The 19,786-nt window shown below is 47.4% G+C and overlaps 1 protein-coding gene across 1 annotated transcript; it reads left to right on the top strand.

Annotated features, from left to right (window-relative positions):
• LOC119378575 (kelch-like ECH-associated protein 1) lies at positions 1-13,609 on the top strand. The gene is made up of 5 exons (XM_037647661.1): positions 1-407; positions 1,808-2,006; positions 8,891-9,040; positions 11,398-11,679; positions 13,193-13,609. The coding sequence occupies exons 1-5, from the start codon at positions 1-3 to the stop codon at positions 13,607-13,609; spliced, it is 1,455 nt and encodes a 484-aa protein (XP_037503589.1).
• Positions 13,610-19,786: the final 6,177 nt, after the last annotated feature.

Raw genomic sequence — 19,786 nt, 5'->3', positions numbered from 1 at the left:
ATGCAGATCACGAGACCTCCAGAGTGCTTGCTGCTCGCAATGGACGGACGCCAACAGCCGGAGTCATCCGGCATGCGGCCGGAGTGTCAAGAAGGTCGAAGTCGAGTGTGTCGGGTGTGCAGACCGTGGTCCGCGCGGAAGCGTCGACAGGGCAGCCGGTGTTTCCGCATGGGGGAGCGACGTGCGTACGCAAGCGGCGACGAAGACGCTTCCTCCTCGAGGACCTCGCCGACACCATCATCGTGGTCGTCCGGCGACGGTGACTGGGAAGACCAGACCGAGCAGCGGCGGTCGTCGTCGTCGTACCCTCGCGAGGCCCTGACGACGCTCGAGTCCCTGTGGCGCGAGCGGAAGCTGTGCGACGTCGAGATCGACGCGTCCGGCGAGGGCGTCGTCCTGGCGCACAGGTAAGCGTGAAAAAAAAAAATCTATATATACGTAAAACGAATTCAGACGACTGTGTAATGGCGTTTTCACTGGGACATTTGGAGCGGCCGCCATAATCCTGGAGCGAGCACACGGATTGCACCAAGCCAAATCTACCAGTGGAACGCGGGAATGCTCCGCGTGAGATTACACCGGCAGTTAAGTTACTTATGCACACGTCACGTTAACCGGCTCCGGAAACCATTCCTGCTTCCGCTCTGTACGTTGCTATGGCAACCTTAGTCGCAGCTGAAAAGCGCGACCAAGGTTGCTGGCAGAATGACTAAAGTGACGTATGCTTCTCGCCTTATTTCCGCCCGAATCAGCGACTTGGGCGGCGCAGCAAGTTGCTCTGAAACGACCAGTAGAACGCACGCACCTGCTTCAGATCAAACAGTGAAAAACGCCATAAAGACTTTTCAGGTACTCCTCTGAGTTGTATTTTGTCCGTTATATATCTGCAGACTGACCGCCAGAAACAAGCCAATCGACCAGAGATAACTGTTACTGCTTTGGTCCAAATGTGGTCCGGGGATGATAACGGACAGCTCTTCTCGCCGCCTCAGTATCGCCGACACCGGCCACCAGGGATACCAAGAAAACGAGACGTTCGCAGAACACACGGACGCGCTCAAGCGTCTCCCCTCTATGCGCTTTCCAAGGAAGGCCTCCTGTGTGCCGCCATAACTTCCTCAGGGCAGTCGTAAATATGCGTGACTCCCAAAAAAATTGCACTGCCGGGACCTATTTTGCTGCTTCTATATTGCTAGGCTGTGTGTTCGGGCGCTACGGTCACATCTCCAAAACTCCATTGACGTGTGCCTGTACCCCTGTACACCTTTTCACAGAAGGCTGCCTGGGCGCTGTCACAATCCCCTCTGGAGCATAACCTCGTTCTCTATACACCTTTTCACAGAAGCATCCTTGAGCGCCGTCATAATCACCCCCTGGGCTGTGCTAAATAGCGTGGCAAAACCCCCTCCCCCCCAAGGCATTTGCCGAGGCTGTGACGTCAGCCTTTGTACTCCCGTGCCCCAGGCCAAAAGGGAAGTGTTTCTTCTCTCCTGTGAAAATGTCCATAGACATTTCACAGGAGCGAAGAAACACCTATTTTTCCGGACTGGGGCATAGGTGTACAAAGGCTGACGTCAAAGCCTCGGCAGTGCATTGGTGGGGGGTCACGCCTATTTAGTACAGCCCAGAAGGGCGGCGCCCAGGGAGCCTTTTTTGAAACCCCGACCCCGCCAAAACGTACTGCCGAGGCAGTAACGTCAGCCTCTGTACTCCCGTGCCACAGTCCAGAAGGAGGTGTTTCTTCTCTCCTGTGAAAATGTATGAAATAAGTTCTCCTCCACCTCGATCCGCCTCTGGGCATGCGCAGAGTGGTGCTGGCGGCCGGCATTCCGTACTTCAGAGCCATGTTCACGAGCAACCTGCGCGAGTCGCACGCCCACCGAGTCTCTATCAAGGGCGTCAGTCTGCGCGCCATGGAGCTGATCGTGCGCTTCGCGTACACCGGTCGCATCGAAGTCAACGAGAAGAACGTCTGCCAGCTACTGCTCGCCGCCAACATGCTGCAGGTAGGCCCAACTATTACGTCACCTGATAAGAAAATGTTTCTTTTTTGCTTTTCTGTTTGCTTCAACTGAAAGGCCAAGCCCACAGTAGCATATTGTATTGGTGAGCGCAGTGCACACTGCAAAAGTAATTACAGCATGTTTTTACCCGCCTGGTCTGGAGGCGCTCGCTCATATAGCGAGCGCGCGCCTCTAGACCGGCCGTGATTTTTAAAAGCTAGTTTCGGTTCCTACTGTACCCTGATGTCCCAACACGGTATGCGCTTCTTGCTACGTGCTCGCGCAAGATATGGTGACGTTTTCACGGCCGCTGCGCTCCGTGGCTCCGTTTATGACCCACAAGCGACCAGTTTGATTTTTTGTTTTCTTTTTTTTTTTTGTGACGCAGAAGCGGCATACTGAATGTTTTGGTACCTGACGTCACCACAACTAGCCATACTGGAGCGTGACGTCACCAGAAGTGACACTGTAGTTTGATTGGTGTAAAGGAGCAACTAACCAATACTACTAAAACAAGCGGGCCAATACATGATAAGGAAGGTGAAACATGACTTGCATACCTATGCTTGTTCTCGAAATAGAGATTTAAGGCTGTTGAATTCACCACTTTCAAACACGGTAGGAGCGCTCTCAAACGACCACCCGAGTATGTCACGAGAAAGTTTGTTTGGCAGCGCTTCCACAGCTTCTTTGCCTGCACTGCATCTATAGGCAGTTTTAGAATAAAGTACGCAAAGAGCGCGTTCGTTCCGTACGTACTCTCCGTCACTTAAAGGGACACTAAAGGCAAATAACAATTTATGTCAGAGTGAAAGCCCAATGTATGACAACTTCTAAAACGGCAATATTATCAACAGCAGTGCCCTACTTACCGAGAAATTAAGCTAAATGTATCACATGATGAGCGCCACGAGTGGGACATTTTCGAAGTGATCCCGATGACGTAGGGAAGTCGGCCTACAATAAATCACTAGTAATCAAACTAGCAGCAGTAAAAAAAAGAACATTCCGAGCATCAAAAGACGTAATAAAATGCTGTTTGTTCGTTTCCGCTTGATTCATGGAAAACAAAACCTCCGCGGCGTTGCCATGGGGAACGGCGCGCGTGGTTCAAACATGGTTCAAAGGTTCCGTTTTCGCTGAACTGTGCCTCGCCCGTCTCAGTGGTAGTTTCGGGATCGCGTACTGCCGTGCGTGATTTGCGCGCTCGTGAAAGTCGCTCTGACAGAAAGTTGGACAAAATGCCGCATGCGTGTGATATTGCCGGATGCCCGAATGTGCACAACGCCAGTGCTGCAGCAAGGAAACCGGTGCGTCTTTTCACTGGGTGCCGTGGAATGAACCCTTACGCTCGAAGTGGCTTAGTGTCATGCCATTGCGCCAGTGTGCTAAACAGTCAAAACCTCTGCGTGTGTGCTCGCTGCACTTTCGTACTGAGGATTACGAGACCAACCGCAACTTGGTGACGGCTTTGAATGTGCCCATCCGAGCAAGTCTTTGCCGCAGCGCCGTTGTTGCTACTGTGGGTCCCGCTACTTCCGCTCGGCTGCTAATAGTGTCGGCGGCTGCGCAGTAAAAGCGGGCAACGTTGGGCACGGCAGCAGTGACGTATGAGAGTCGTATTTTCAGGCGGGAGATTTGAAACGCGCTAACGCGACGCGGACCACTAAAAACGTGATTTTATTTCAAAATAAGCACTTCCTTGGCACAAAAGCAGCACTACGAGGTTTCTGGACCGCTATTTCAACAATCAACGTCGACTTAATATTTGCCTTTAGTGTCCCTTTAACGTGCGTACCCAAGAGGATAGCGTATGACGCATGCGCAGTGGTAACAAACGCTAACGCAAACCTTTGCGTACCCCATTCTAAAAATCTTATATCGCGCTCTAACGAGGTGACCACGTGTTGGGCGGATACTTTTTTTTTTACTTCAATCGTGCTGCGCAACACATTCTCTTCTGATTTTATTACATAGGCGTTCGCACGGTTCCCCATCAGGAGAGGAAGGGGGGGGGGGTGTCGAAGGTTCATCGCTCCCCCCCCCCCCCCCCACTAAAACAATGTATGGGACAGATTTTGCCACCCTCCCCCCTCTTAGATGACTAGCCCCCCCCCCCCCCCCCCCCCCCCCTTGCGCACATTTATGTTTATATATGAGAGAATATCTCGGTGCCATTACAGTGAATGGCGAGCGACAGTGTCCTGACCAACCATATCTACCCGTATACTGCCAGCGTAATTATGATGGTTACGTAGTGTTTTATTTCGGCTTAATGATTGCTAATATTGGCTAAATTATGGATAGATCATGAGTGAATTGCCTAAACGATGAGTAATGTCGGCTACTGTGAGGTGGACATATACAGTGAAACCTCGGTGATACGATCACAGCTCATACGAATTTCGGGGTGATACGAATTTTCGTTGGTCCCGGCCAAGGCCCATTGGCCTGCAGTGTAATGGAGTCCGGGTATTGCGGAATCCATTTTCACCCAGCGTCGTTTGATACGAACGTTCGCTACCACCCAGGTACGAAGAGGTGCTGTCCCGCGCTGTCGCGGAAGACGCGCCAAGCACGTGCGAGCGCGGGAACGCAAGCGTGGGCATGCGCGCCGCACTGCCAAATCGTCAGAATCACGGTGTAAGAAAAACACTTTTCTTATGGTCAGAATAAACCTTCAGAGACCTGGTTCATTAATTAAATGCGCGCGTACGGGCCGTATATTTACGAGTGCTGTTATGATTGCAGACAGTGATGGGCAGTATCGAAGATACATGTATCTTAGATACTATCTTAGATACTCTTTGGGTATCTTGTATCTGTATCACGATACGTATCACAAAACAAGTATCTGTATCTGTATTTCCGATACATTCGATAATGTATCGTGTATCTTAAGATACAAGATACTTCTATCGCAACACAACCGTGCGAAACAATAATCGCTGACCAAACTACGCTCCTCAAGATGGTACTGGCGCCACTAGGCCATCTGAATAAAACTAAAGGCAATGATGAAATTTTATCTTTCCGCCAGTGCCCTCCAGTGAGGGCAGAAGATGACGTCTGCGCGTCCCTATTGGTGGAGCAGAGTCACGTGGCAGCGCTCCTGCAGTCTCGACAGAAACAAGCGCGCGGACGTCTACGCCCAGCCTACGTACCTTTTGTTTTCTTGATTTCTTTTCTTTTTAGTTGCGCCAATGCCGTGACACTTGCTCTTAACCACTGTCCAGCGCCCCGTACTCCAATGCGTGCGGCGTCTATCGCGAAAATTCTGATGTTGCTATAGTGTCGTTATTGAGGATCCTCTTGCGTCTGCTTTGTAACTAAATCTGATGCGTGAAAGAATGGGGTGCTTTGCGTCTCGTGGTTTTACATATCAGCGATTTGAAGGATCTCGTGGATTGTAAATTTGGCCTTACATGCAATGAATTAACTTATATGCAAATAAGATTCTAAAAACTTTAGCACTACTAGTACTGATGCTAGATATAATAGAGCAAGCGTTTACATAAAAGAAGATATCTTGGCCTACCGTATTTTTTCTTCCTGCCTATCTTTATTAAAGAATTTATGAAATCATAATTTGAATGTTAGCACAAGTGCTTTCTTAGCAGTCCTTTTGCATCCCGTACATTACCTAGGTGTCTGTACTGTTTTTTTTTTTTTTTTACGATCTGGTCACTCCAGTGTTTTCTGTAACGGGCTAGCAAAATAAGATCTCTGCTTTATTCTTTTGACTGTCTACTCCTGTTTACACATTTGCAGGTTGCTAGCAATTTTGAAAACAGATATATAATTATGTGGGCGCGCCTTGAGTATACAGTACAAAGCATCTGCATACCGCTTAGTAAAACAGCGAAATTGAGTTTGCGTTATAAAAAAGCAAATTATTAGGAGCCATCTTAAAGAAGTTAGGAAGGGGGTTCCACAAACGTTGTTATACCAAATGCTCTGTTTTTCTGATGAGCGTACTAACGAGCTGTTTCAGGCAATTTTCCATAGGCACTAAATTTTCTATTGTCTCACCTTAACAGGTGAGTTGACGATACCTCATGCTTTAATTATCATAGCTATTAAGGGCGCCGTCTGTATCGTGTTTCTGTACTCTTCAATGTGAACGTTTGATACGGAACCGCCTCTCTATTTTACTTATATTGTTTTCCTGTTTTAGGCCTTCCTAGATTTGTTTACTATTAATAATGGCCACGTAATCAGAACTACAAGTGGCAATAGCGCGAATAGCGGTGGTATCCCGCGACGCTTTGTGCAACTATACAATATGTCTGAGACGTTTCTGGGTTGCACATATTCTATCGCTGCAGAAAAATTGTTATAAGATTGCACTTTAGTGAATATATCAGCAAAGAATCCTTTACACCAGCAAATAAGTAAAAATATCAAAATTAATTGTAGTTTTACGCCCTCTACGTATACACCAGGGGTCTCAAGCTCACCTCATAACCAGCGGGCCGCAGTCACTAAATGCAGTCCCGCAAGAGCCAGGGCAGTAAAGTGAATAAGGTTGAAGGGGGTTGGGGGAAGAGGCTTGAACAAGATGACAGCTAAAGTTGCTATTTGAAAGGAAGCCTTTCGCACATCTCATATATAAGTCATTTCTGAAGGGAATTTGCGAATTTGGAGTAGGGATTCGAGAAACATCGATACCGTTCTACTCAATGACTGAAATCTGGACGGGGATCCTGAAATATCGAGTTTTTGGTAATAATAATATCTGAGGTCTAACATCCCAAAACCACGGTAGGATTACGAGGGACGCTGTAGTGGAGTGCTCCGGAAATTTCGACCATCTGGTGTTCTTTAACGTGCACTGACATCGCACAGTACACAAGCCCAGTCTAGCATTTTGCCTTCATCGAAATGCGACAGCCGCGGCCGGGATCGAACCGAGTTCTTGTTCCACGGTTGCGTTTCAACACATGGTGACCACATGTCCTCACGAAAAGAATGCTTAAGACCTGTCATGTCAGTGTAGCTATGTACGTACATACTTATTAAGAAAATAAGAACAAATGTGTGGGCCGGGCCGCGTGCTTGAGACCCCTGGTACACACCATGCGTCAAAAAAAAAAAAAGAAGTCGCTACCGGCGTTGTACCTGCTGTACACCTGTCCAGTGATTCGGTATTGCGCTAACGGTCTTCTACGGACAAGGTAAAAGTCCACACCGGTATTTGCGCCGTCGTGAGAAGGCTTCTTATTGAAATTCTTGTAATTAAATGGCAACCCGTTAGCTGATCGGCAAGCTGAGCAGCGACTCCCAACAATTGCAAAAACTAGAAGCAAGAAACGCTGTCAGCGAAGGTATAAAGAGCTGTCCTGTTAAGAAGCTCAAACAAACCCCAATAAGGTTGTTTCGGAAGGAAACTAATGTACCTTGAGCAAGGGCAAAATTTTGAGATACTAACAGACATTTCATCCATTCTCTTTTTATTTTTATTTTCAAAAAAATTTTTCCCCCCGAACTATTGAGGAACGGATCGTGATACCTTTTCATCATCTGGACTCGCCTGGATAAATTCAGAATCACATTCTATTCCTAAAACATTTTCATTTTAGAGCTGTTTGTTTGTTTGCCTTCCTTCGTTTCAGATTTTCAATTGTGCCTTGTACGTGTATTTTCTTATGTGTACTTTGTCCCTCCTGCTGGGCCACATTGCCTACAGTATGATGTAAATAAATAATGAAACAAAATTAGTCACAGTTAAGAAATTTCAAGCAGACATTTTAGTGCATAGCGTAGTGCTACATTAAATGGGTTTATAAAACAAATTTGCGAATGTGTCGAAGTATCTTAAGATACATTGCCAAGTATCGTATCGGATACAATTATTGCAGCAGTATCTTGTATCTGTATCTCAAATATTCTTGCTGAGTATCTGTATCGTATCGCGATACAATTTCAATGTATCTTGCCCAGCCCGATTGCAGACATCAAAAACCTAACTGACAATCATCAGGATTCTTCCGGACGTTGCCGCAGCCCTGACCAACAATTACAATAAATGTACGCAGCTTTCTTTGTCGCGTGCTAATTTCCATGCTTCTGGTGATACGAAATTCGGATGATACGAATATTTTTGTTGGTCCCGTGGATTCGTATCACCGAGGTTCACTGTATGTGATTGTTGAATATGTTGTTTTGACTGTTATGTTATGTCTTGACTGTTACGCTAAGTTGTTATATCGTATGTACTGCGGGTTAATTGTGATTAGAAATTTGGACCCTATGTACTTTATGTTTATGGGCCCCTATGTACTTTATGGACCCTATGTACTCTAAGAGCTAAGGAGTAGCCGGCGCCTTATTTGTGCGCCAAGACCTCCTTACATCATGTCAATAAAAAAAAGTGAAATTACGGTAGCGCTGACTGGTGTACGCTATCTGCAGTGACAGCAGGAACACTGTCGTCATTCGATTTCAATCCAATGAGTGTTCTAAACATACGTTGGTTCTAGCTCTCGTTCTTTCGCTGCCTTGGCACTCTACGTTAAAAAACAGTTCGCACCATTTTCGGGAATCTTTTAGTACCATGGCAATAACCATCATGGTTATCGTCGAGCCACCATCATGAATAAGCACCTTGTGCACACGTTTATGCACGCGAGACAGGCTGAACTTTTTCTGTGCGACAGAAAGGCGCCCCCAATACACCTTCCTTTTTAGAGCGAAGGAGAAGCGTATACAAGTTGAACGACGATTGCGGGATAAAGAAAAGGAAAAGACTCCCCAAAGGTGTTGCAACTGTTGTCAAGGGTGCATGGGCTGTCGTTATGGCCGAGCGCATTGATGTGCGATTCTTTCTCTCTCTCTACCGCGTGGCGGGGACAGTGGAAAGTGATTCTCCGAGCGGCACGTTTTAGGTTGCAACGCATAACAACGCCTGCTGCAGATTCCTCGAGCGACAGCTGGACCCTTCCAACTGCATCGGCATCGCAGAGTTCTGCCAGCAGCACCACATACGCGAACTGCAAGACCGCGCTGAGCGCTTCGCCGAGCAACACTTCTCAATGGTGGGTGCCCACACGTTACAGCATTCCATGTACGCGCACGGTGTTAAAAACCGTGTCTCGTTCGGCAACATTGAAAAATATATATATATATATGTGTGCGCAACTTGCACTAGTGGTGCAATTCTGGACTAACAGTGGCGCGTGTGGCCGACCTAGCTTCTGTCGGCTTTACAAGCCCGACTAAGTCGTTGCTAGGTTTGGCTTGGAATTGCAAGGCTTGGCTATGTGGAGCGTCGAACTATACTGTTTGTCGAAGTGTCGTCGTGGCTACGTGAAGTGAACCATTAATTAGTATATTCTTAATTAGGTATGTCTTAATTATCTGAGTATTACCATAATAAGCATTACCAAATTATCAAGTTACTAAGTAGCAAGGTCTTAATCAACAGTTATTAATGCACAGTCTTAATTAGCATGGTATTAATTAATAAGACAATAATTAACAAGTAATATTAATTAGCAAGGTCGTGAAGACGACAAGAGCATGCGCCGCCCGAGAAACGCGCTAGAAGACAGAGGCCGATCGTGGTGATAGTTTTTATTCACTATGCACGGCCTAACGTCGAGCTTAAACAGCCCCGCTGTTCAAAGAGCAAAGCGACCTTCGAGCTGTCTATCGCTTCAACACAAACTAAATGGTGAGAGCACAACACCTACAAAGGCATTAGCCGTCTGCTTATCTCTCTCAAGATAGGGAGCGCGCGACGGCACCCGGCCGATCAAAGTACGCAAGTCCTGCGACGCAGAGCCCCCCCCCCCCCTCCCCACCTCCATGGGCCTTTCGCGCGACAAAAGACGGCTGGTGCCTTTCTTCTCCGCTTGAGCCGCGATCGTCGGCTGCCCTTAGACGCTTTTACTCGACATAGAACATACGACGCGCAGGGCGATGTTATCGATTTGGAGTCAATACGGAACGTCACGGCGACGGCATAAATGCGCTTGAAGTGCCCATATAATTGCTATCGATATAAAAAAGCTACTTGACACTCATCCCCGCTGATATGATTTCGCCAGTATTTCGCCAGTATTTGCCGAGCCTTGTCTCTAGTGCAATAAAATGTCTAATTTATATATAGTTTCTTTTTATTGCTTTTTTCGTTCGCTAAGCTTGTAACATGCTGTTCATCGCTGTTTTTCTCATTCTTGTAACGTTTGTACAATTATTGTAATGTATCTACCGTCAGTTCAACTCGACTGATATGCGCGCCTACTTGAACTGTGTTCTTTTGAATATGTGTTTTACCTTGTAACACTCCGTTTATTACTGTACTCATTTTGTAGCGTTGTACAATTAAGGCGGAGAGCACATGTACTGTCCAGTTTAATTCAAATTATGTATGCGCCTACCTGGAAATGGTTTCTTTTGATTATGTACCTTACCCCCTTTCCTGCAACAGCCTCAAATGTGAGGCTAGCAGTATGTTCAAATAAATAAATAAGACAAATAAATATGACTGGCCAGCGAAGCTGTTGAGTACAACGGCAAATTATATCGCAAAAAGGCTGACGTATACCCTGGATTACAATGTTTCCAATACTTTCGATCGAGAACATTGGTTACTGCTTTGTGATCGCACGGCCACAGCCGAGTTTCAACCGCCCCTGCAGGGGCGTAGCCAGAAATTTTTTTCGGGGGGGGGGGGGTTCAACCATGCTTTATGTATGTTCGTGTGTGCGTTTGTATGTGTGCATGTATATATACGCAAGCAAAACTGAAAAATTTCGGGGGGGGTTTGAACCCCCCCAAACCCCCCCCCTTGGCTACGCCCCTGCGCCCCTGCATTTGGGGTGCGACATAGTATTGCGACGTCAGCCCTGCGAGCGATTTAATTGGCTTTTTAGCGTTTGTGCCGAAGGAGAAAACGTGAGGAGCGACCGGATTTCAGGCGGCACCTAGTGACGCAGAGATAAACCAGATAAGCAAGGAGCGTAGCCTCCGCGATCTACAGCGCGCCGGCGGATCATCGCGGATAGGCGGAGCTCATAGCCCTTACAAAGCTATCTGCACCTAAAGTGGTGGTTCTGCACTGCCTCCGGGATCGGATGCATTGCAAGCTTTCTGCACCTCACGTGGTCCTTGCAGCGCCTCCGGGATCGGCCCACCTTTGACCAAGCGGCAATGTCATGCGATGAAGTCATCATGTGACGTCATGGCGACGTCACAAGATTTCCTATCTATGGCGTCATAGTGACGTGATATGGTGACGTCAGCGCATGATGATAATTTTTTGCATTACTGGTGTTGACGTCGACGATCACTTTTCGCGTTTTATGAGGCATCTAAGGCTTTAGCCTTTAAAAAAATCGCGTGGGTGTATGTGGTTCTTACACGAGGCCCTGCCGCACCACGCACGCAGGTGTGCAGACTGGACGAGTTTCTCTCTCTGCCGTGGTCGAGGCTGTTCGAGCTGCTGCGCAGGGACAGTCTCAATGTGTGCAGCGAGATCGAAGTGTACGAGGCCCTCGTGCGCTGGGTGCGGCACGACGAGCACCGGCGCGCCGGAGAGCTCGAGCGCGCCCTCAAGAAGGCGGTGCGCTGCCACCGACTCGCTCCGAGTTTCCTGCGACGTCAGCTGGCCCACTGCGCCCTCCTGAGGGACACGCCCGGCTGCGCGGACTACCTCGCGGACGTGGTACAGGTGAGTGCGCATGAGCTTCAGACTGGCCTCTAGCATTTCGTCTCCGTCGATATGCGACGGCCGCAGCCGGGATCGAACTACAGATACACGTTTCTTTATTCTAGCTCTCTTTTGAGATCGTTATACTACTCTCTTCGGAGTGTCCGCCGAAAAGAGAGTTAACGTGTATCTTTAAAGAAAGCTAATATGTTGGAATTCAGGACTCACCAAAGTGTAACCGAGGTAGTCTTTTTGTTGCTTTTTTAACGGCGGAGCCGATTAAGCCGGTCATAATCTGTCCAACGCGAACAAAAATCTCCGCGCCGCGATGACGTCATCACGCGTTGCCTAGCAACCGGTTGCACAGCAGTGCGCCTGCTCCGGCACCAGCCCGCCTGCCTGGACACTGCACGCAACCGCTCGGTCGCGCCAGACGTGACGTCATGGCCAACTGCGCATGCGCTCCTTCGTTCTGTATAGTGACGGCGGCGCGCGGCGCCAGACGCAGACATGGGTAGACCGAAGAAGGTTCGCACTGCCGATGAGGAAGCCGCTTACCAGGAATCGTGGCGCGCTGCCAAGCGACACTCCTGGACTCGACTCGTTAAAGTAATCCACGACGTAGTACGGCCGAAACAGCGGGAGGCGACTTTGCTGGACTCGACTGGAACTTGGCATCACTTGGCATTACTTCGTACAATTTGGCATCACTTCAAATCGTATGGCCAGGACCAGCTAGGAACCGATCAACTCCGCTGTGCCTTTCAGCCTTACGCCACAAATGCAAGCTACGCCCGGCTTTTTTTTTTTTTTTCAACAGCTAAGCTATTCTTAGTCGAGCCTTTCATGTCCGGCGTTGTGGTAGCTGTGATCACGTGGCATCGCAGTGCGGCGAGAGTGAGGCTCGGTCGGAAGTGGAGGGCTGGTGTGCTGCGAGAGGTGAGGGCAAGGGCGGAGGATGTGGAGGGCGTGCTGCGAGAGGCGAGGGGGGAGGATGTCGAGGGGCGAACCTTCGAGAAAAGCGCCAAGATGGTGAGGCGCAGTGGAGTGTAAAACAGCGCGTCAGTGTCAGTGTTCAGGAGTTTGCGCTTTCAAGATAGCGAACATTCCTCGTTCTCCTCATGAAGAAGCCGCCCGAAGTGAGCGAGAGCGGGCGTGTCGTCGCCCAGCCAACCGCGATGTTCGCGCAAGAGAGGCCGAAGCTAAGCGCCAACGAACGGAAAACTTGAAAAAAGATAGAAGTACCATATAATCTGATGAAGGACGGGCATAAGCTTCGCTGTTTCGACAGTGTTCGCGAAGTTGAGCTGGCTGGATTTTGTTTCTTAGAGCGTACACCGGCTCCAGCAGATCGTTAAAGTTTGTACATCCCTCGCGATGGGCAGCTTTAAAAGGGATGGCAGGCAGCTTACGCGAGGTCTCAAATCAAAGCGATGCTTCACTTTTCCCCTTTCGGTAACGGCGGTTCACGCAGAATGCAAATCAGAATACAGTATACTTTACTCTCCACGTGCAATGAGTACAACGCTCGCAGGACCTGACCCTGCACCGCGGCTGCAGCTGCTGCGACGAGCGATGTCCCAGCGTGCCGTCTCTGCTGTACGTGGCCGGCGGATACCTGCGCCGCTCGCTTAGCACGGTGGACTGCTTCAGCGCCGAGTCCGGCTCGTGGAGCACGCTGCCGCCGCTGCCCCTGGAGCGCAGCGGTCCCGGAGGCGTGTTCCTCGGAGGACTCCTGTACGTGGTCGGCGGTCGCGTGCTCCGACCGCCCACCGAGCTGGGCGAGGACGTGCCCGTGGTGCACTGCTTCGACCCGGCGCTTAACTGCTGGAGTGAGCGAAGTCCCATGGGTGTGCCCCGGCACAGGCTCGGCGTCGCTGTGCTGGATGGTGTACTGTACGCCGTCGCGGGATCGCACGGCACCAACTGCCTCAGCAGCGTCGAGAGGTGAGAGCACGGAAGGATGGAAATAGGGTCGATGGTCCCGCCTAGGTGACGGCCAGGAGTCTTCCTCGGCTCGCTGGACGGCCCATAGACTGAGAGTTGATCCTCTAGGACGGGGCTGAGCAGTGCACCCTCTCAGCGCGCGCGAAGCATATGTCACTATAGAGGCCGCGTTCTCGTTATTATCACTTACCACTCGGCATTCCCATAATATATGCTCCAGAGTGCCTCTGGATTCACATTGTTTGCATTTGTCACTTTCTATAATTCTTCGCGTTTAACGTCCCTAAAGCATTTGTCCAATTTCATATATTATATATATATATATATAATATATATTATATATATATATATATATATATATATATATATATATATATATATATATATATATATAGTCGAGAAAGGAAGACAAAACGTACGAAACAAGCTTTACTAACGTTTCGGCAGGAGGGCCTGCCCTTCGTCAGAGTGAATGGTTAGAGATGCCACGCAGGGCATATATACAAGGCGCTTGCTTCCATATCGCAAGACTAAGTGATTTTCACTTTTTTGGACAGGCGATATTGCAAATCAAGATATATACGTGGTTATACACAATGCACGTGCCAATGTACAATAATAGTATGGCACATCTTGGATAGATAGAAACTTGTGTGCATTGAACAAAGTATACAAAACAGCAAAACAAAACTGCAAACTGCGCACAAACCAAAAGAGAACCGCGAAATTCGTACAGTAGTTTATATGGACCTAAATGCAGCAGGATAATCTCGGTCAAACATGGATGAAAATAATACAAATAAATAAATTAGATACAAGAAGCGCGCAAAGCATGTACGTTCAAAATGATGAGTGGACAGGCCGCAGGCGCTGCGTACGCGATGATAGCCAAATAGTGAACCGCGCGCAAGCAACATACGTTGTCATAAAATAGTGATTACAAGGCAAAATGCAAGCAAGTGCACCCGAGCTCTCGTTCATTCCGTCAGACAAGTTTTGAATTTATGAATTAGGAATGATTCTCTAACCTCGCGTTCATGATGTGATTTAAAACCTGATTCAAGTATTGTGGCTCTGATATTACTAAAGGAATGGCCTGCGTCGGTGACATGCCTCGAAACTGGTAAGTGAGGAAGGGCATGCACATGAGCTTTATGATTGTTAAAAACGGTACCTAAAGGCAGTTTCAGTTTGACCTATATACTGTATATGACAGATGGAGCATTCTAGCAAATAAACCACATTCGCTGAGTCACAATTGAAATCGCCCCTGATTTCAACTTGAAGTTAGTCGCTGTGCTGGTTGCCAGGGTAGCCGTTGTCATGTGAGCGCACACTTTGCAACGGGGCTTTTTACAAGGATGGCAACCAACCATGTGGGTGTTGTCATTGCCTTTGGTTTTAGAGGAAGTTAACAAATCGCGCAAATTTTTGCCTCGTCTGTAGACAACACGGGGTGGTTCTGGAAAGGCTCTTGTAAGACGTTCGCTCTGCATAAGCATGTTGTGGTGTTTTCGAAGAATAACTGCGACATTAGGGGCCGATGCACTATGGGTTAACACCAAGTTAATCTGTGAACGACTCTTAGCATTTTCCTTCGTTCTACTGAGTGCTGTTCGGTCTAATGCGTCGGCGCGCTTTACTGCGTCATCGATTAACTTCGGCGGATATTTCTGTTGAAGAAGTGCAGTGCGTAGTCGGTTACAATTAGCATCAAAATCAGACTGTTCTGAGCATATTCGCTTAAAGCGTAAGGCCTGGCTATAAGGTATGCTCGATTTGCAATGCATTTTGTGGCTGCTTTCAAAATGTAAGTACCTGTGTCTGTCGGTGGGCTTGCGGTACAGTTTTGTGGTTAATTTCGTACTATTCAGACATACTGTCACGTCGAGAAAGTTAATAGTGATTGGTGAACATGTGTGCGAAAATGATATGGAGGGGTGAACATTGTTAAAGTCCGAAATGAAAGACAAAAGGTCCGCCTCTCCATGTGAACAAATTATGAATATGTCGTCAATGAATCACTTATAGTAAAAAGGCTCCAACGAACGACCCGACAAGAAATTATTCTCAAGGATTCCCATGAAGATATTCGCATAATTTGGCCCTATTTTTGTACCCATTGACGTACCGCTTACCTGAACGTAATGCACTTCGTTAAATTCAAAGTTGTTGTACCGTAGTATCATTTCCAGCAGGATAGCTATAGTGGAGCTATCAATAGAATTATCAAGAGCGGAGTGATCATAAGCCTCAACCACGGCCCTTATACCGTCCAAGTGAGGTATGTTTGTGTAAAGAGATGCAACATCGAGAGTGACAAGGAGAGAGTTGTTGGGTACAGTAAGGTTGTTAATATCTGACAGGAAATGGTCAGTATCGCGTAAACATGATGGAAACGTGGGTGGTATCCGGCTGATCAGACCATCTACGTAACGTGATAGGTATTCTGTTAATGTACCTATGCCGGAAACGATTGGGCGACCAGGGTTATTTTGTTTATGAATCTTTGGCAACAAGTAGAATCTACCTGCGACCGGATTTAGAGGGATCAAAGAAACTGCCCTTTCATTTAATTTTTTATCCTTTATCAGTGTCCTTATTGTGCTATCTAGCATTGCTTTATAATCTTCAGTCGGATCGGCATCGAGCCGTTTGTAAAACGACCTATCATCCAGTTGGCGTCTAGCTTCAGCGATATATTTATTCGTGTCCATAACCGCAATGGCACCACCCTTGTCAGCAGGTATGATTGTGATATCAGTGCGCCCACTTAGATTCGCTATAGCTTGCAGTTCTAGGTTCGATAAGTTTCCTTTGAAAGAACATCGTTCGTTATAAGCCTAAATAATATCTCGCGTCACCGCTTTAATAAACATGTCAAGATGTTTGTCCCGTTGTGGCGCAGGTGTCCAGCGTTTAGCCGAAGGCAAAGCTGTTGGATCGTCGGCCGGAGCCGGCTGATCGAAGAAGTATTCGTCCAGCCTCATGTTTCGTGCGAAGTTATCTAAATCTTTGTACGACTGAAATTCATTGTAATTGCCGCTTGCAGGACAGAAGCTTAGGCCACGGGATAAAAGGCTTAGTTCTTCTTTAGATAAAGTAGCGCTTGAAATATTAATAATATTATCGGCTACAGGTGTACGTATTGTTTCCTGGACCGAAGATAGAGGCGTTGAGCTTTGAAGTGTTACGTCGTCTCTGAGCAGCTTTTTACATTTACGTGAGTTAAGTTCGTCGCGTTTCCTTTGCTCATATGCACTTAGGGACAAAGATTCTTCAGGAGAAAGGACAAACTGATCGAGCAGTAGACGTTCCCTGTTCATTAAAGATTTCAGTGAAGACCGATAGTGGTTTAATACGATGCGTACTAGCTCAAGTGAGGCGTTCCGTAGCGTCTCAAGCCACTTCTTCGCGTTGCCCTTAGACAACTGTGATGTTGCCGGCTGCAGACAGAGACTTAAACCCCTAGGCGGAATGGACACCGCTAAATACGCTTCTAGAGTGGACACATGTAGCTCATAACGTACACGTTTCTCGACAGACTTCCTAATTATTTGAAACTCCTTAGAACAATTAGAATTCGCATTATTCGACAACCAGCGCTGTAGTCAATTATACTTTGTACTTTATTAGTATACTTTGTTCAATGCACACAAGTTTCTATCTATCCAAGATGTGCCAAACTATTATTGTACATTGCCACGTGCATTGTGTATAACCACGTATATATCTTGATTTGCAATATCGCCTGTCCAAAAAAGTGAAAATCACTTAGTCTTGCAATATGGAAGCAAGCGCCTTGTATATATGCCCTGCGTGGCATCTCTAACCATTCATCTCTAACCATTCACACTGGCAGGCAGGCCCCCTGCCAGGGGCGTAGCCAGAAATATTTTTCGGGGGGGGGTTCAACCATACTTTATGTATGTTCGTGCGTGCGTTTGTATGTGTGCGTGTATATATACGCAAGCAAAATTGAAAAATTTCGGGGGGGGGGGTTGAACCCCCCCAACCCCCCCCTTGGCTACGCCCCTGCCCCCTGCCGAAACGTTAGTAAAGCTTGTTTCGTACGTTTTGACTTCCTTTCTCGACTGCATTTCCCACCGGATTCATTGAACTTCATCCCCTATATATATATATATATATATATATATATATATATATATATATATATATATATATATATATATATATATATATATATATATCGTGTACGTTTTTTGCGCCAGTCCGATGTCGCAAAAGTACACTATTATTTCTTTTCTATGTTAGAGGCCTAGAAAATATCGGAAATATAGTTGTTTTGATTCACAAGATTCCCTATTGTCTGCACAGAAGAAGACAAATTTTTCGAGGGGCTCGTTTTTTTTTTTTTTTTTGTTAGACAGTAGTGAGTTAATCAAGTTTACTGGATGCTAAAGCTTCATTATTCCAGGGAGGGCATAGGGGCCATTATTATTGTCTTTAACTCTAGTGTAGTAACAATGCCATAAATTAACATCAATGGAATTAAAGTAGATGAAAAAGCACCTTATTTGCCGGTGGGATTCGAACCCCCAATCTTCGAATGCGAAGGCTCTGGATTCGCGAAAAATCATTTGTAACTTTTGCGTTATCAGCATTTCTCCATCGAGGCGTACGCCTACCGGAACTGTATATTGCGGGAAAACACGCGCCCTTTCCATCCTACGCTTCGAGATGAACGCCCAACGCAACTATATGTTGTTGGAAAACACGCACCCTTTGCATTCAACGCTTCGAGGTGAACGCCCACTGCGACTCTATGTTCTGGGAAAACAGGCGCCCTTTTCATCACGCACTTCCAGGCGAGCGCCCACCGCAACTACATGTTGCGGAAAAAGGCGCGCCCTTTGCATCCTGTGCTTCGAGCTGAACGCCCACCGTAATTTTATGTTAATATAAACCACGCGTTCTTTGCATCCTACGCTTCGATGCGAACGCCCATCGCAGCATGTTGTAGGAAAAGTGCCCTTTGCATTCTACGCTTCGAGGCGAACGGCCCCTAAAACTATTCGCCGCGAGCCCCACCGATGTCGGCCCTGCGAGTTGCACTCTGATACTCCCTCAATGAAGGAAAATAACGCGATCTATTGTTTACTGCTCCTGTCCTCATCTGCTGTGCTTTCCCTTGACGCTCGGTGCTCTCATTGGACACAACGCCATCACGCGATTTTTCTCTTGTTTGTTGCTCGTCTGCCATCACGGTCCCAAACAGCGAGCGGCACACGTTGGCGCCACGTTTCGCGCCTCTTTTTTTCCGCTTTTACGGCGCGGTTTTAGTAGTCTTGTGTTTGCGATGTCTGGTGCAGCAGACGTGCACGTGATGGCTGCGTACTTTTCCGGATTCCGTCTGAGAAGCGAGATGCGCCGCGAAGGAAGTGGTGACGTTATAGAATCAGCGAGGCTGACTTGAAACCGATGCGATGGTCTCGGTTCTGTGAGGCAAGCGAGCGATTCTTCGGACATCGGTAATTTCTTTAGGTTCTCGTCCTTCTGAGGGCTGCATATTCGCTTTCTTTTTATTTGTAACGTTCGTACACGATTTCAGTGAAGTAATCTTCGAAGACTCCTGCTTTCTGTCGACCCACTGATGCATTTCAAGTCGTTGTTCTTGTTTCACTCGAATTTACATACGTAGGAACACCACGATTGTTTGTTTGTGTGTGTTTGTGTGTGTGTGTATGCGTGAGAGAGGCGAGTCTACCACCCCGATTCCATGAGCTAGAGGGTGTTAAAACGGATATAATAGGGCTTTGTGAATAAGGAGTACAGATGACGCCTAACACAGCTAAAGAACGAGCACGTCCTATAGTATCGTGGCTTTCTTTACAGAAGAGAACTCGGGGTTAGATTCCTTATCCCTTAAAATAAAGCTGCCAACATAGAGGAATATTTTGACATTCGTGAGAGGGCGGCAAGTATTGTAATTAAACTTCGTAGGAGATACAAGACTAAAGTGGTACAGGCCTACACGCCTACATCGAGCCGTGATAACCATTTAGTCGAACGCTTCTATGAAGATGTGGAATGAGCAATAAACAAGATATATACAGCATACTGTACTGACGGGCGACTTCAATGTAAGGTAGGCAAGGAGGAGGCTGGACACCAGACAGTTGGGGACGTCTGCCCTGTGGTTGTTGAAACTTAAACGGAA

The sequence above is a fragment of the Rhipicephalus sanguineus genome, unplaced genomic scaffold (genome assembly GCF_013339695.2).
Source record: "Rhipicephalus sanguineus isolate Rsan-2018 unplaced genomic scaffold, BIME_Rsan_1.4 Seq8826, whole genome shotgun sequence".
Classification (NCBI taxonomy): domain Eukaryota; kingdom Metazoa; phylum Arthropoda; class Arachnida; order Ixodida; family Ixodidae; genus Rhipicephalus; species Rhipicephalus sanguineus.
The sequence above is the reverse complement of the archived record's forward strand: the minus strand, read 5'-3'. Positions and strand labels throughout refer to the sequence as shown.

What these genes read in the sequence shown, in the direction of transcription:
- LOC119378575 (XM_037647661.1), top strand. Translation starts at nt 1, where the DNA reads ATGCAGATCACGAGACCTCCAGAGTGCTTGCTGCTCGCAATGGACGGA. An exon ending in CCGAGCAACACTTCTCAATG is followed by an intron (nt 9,041 to 11,397) that starts GTGGGTGCCCAC and finishes CCACGCACGCAG; the next exon opens with GTGTGCAGACTGGACGAGTT. An exon ending in ACCTCGCGGACGTGGTACAG is followed by an intron (nt 11,680 to 13,192) that starts GTGAGTGCGCAT and finishes CAACGCTCGCAG; the next exon opens with GACCTGACCCTGCACCGCGG.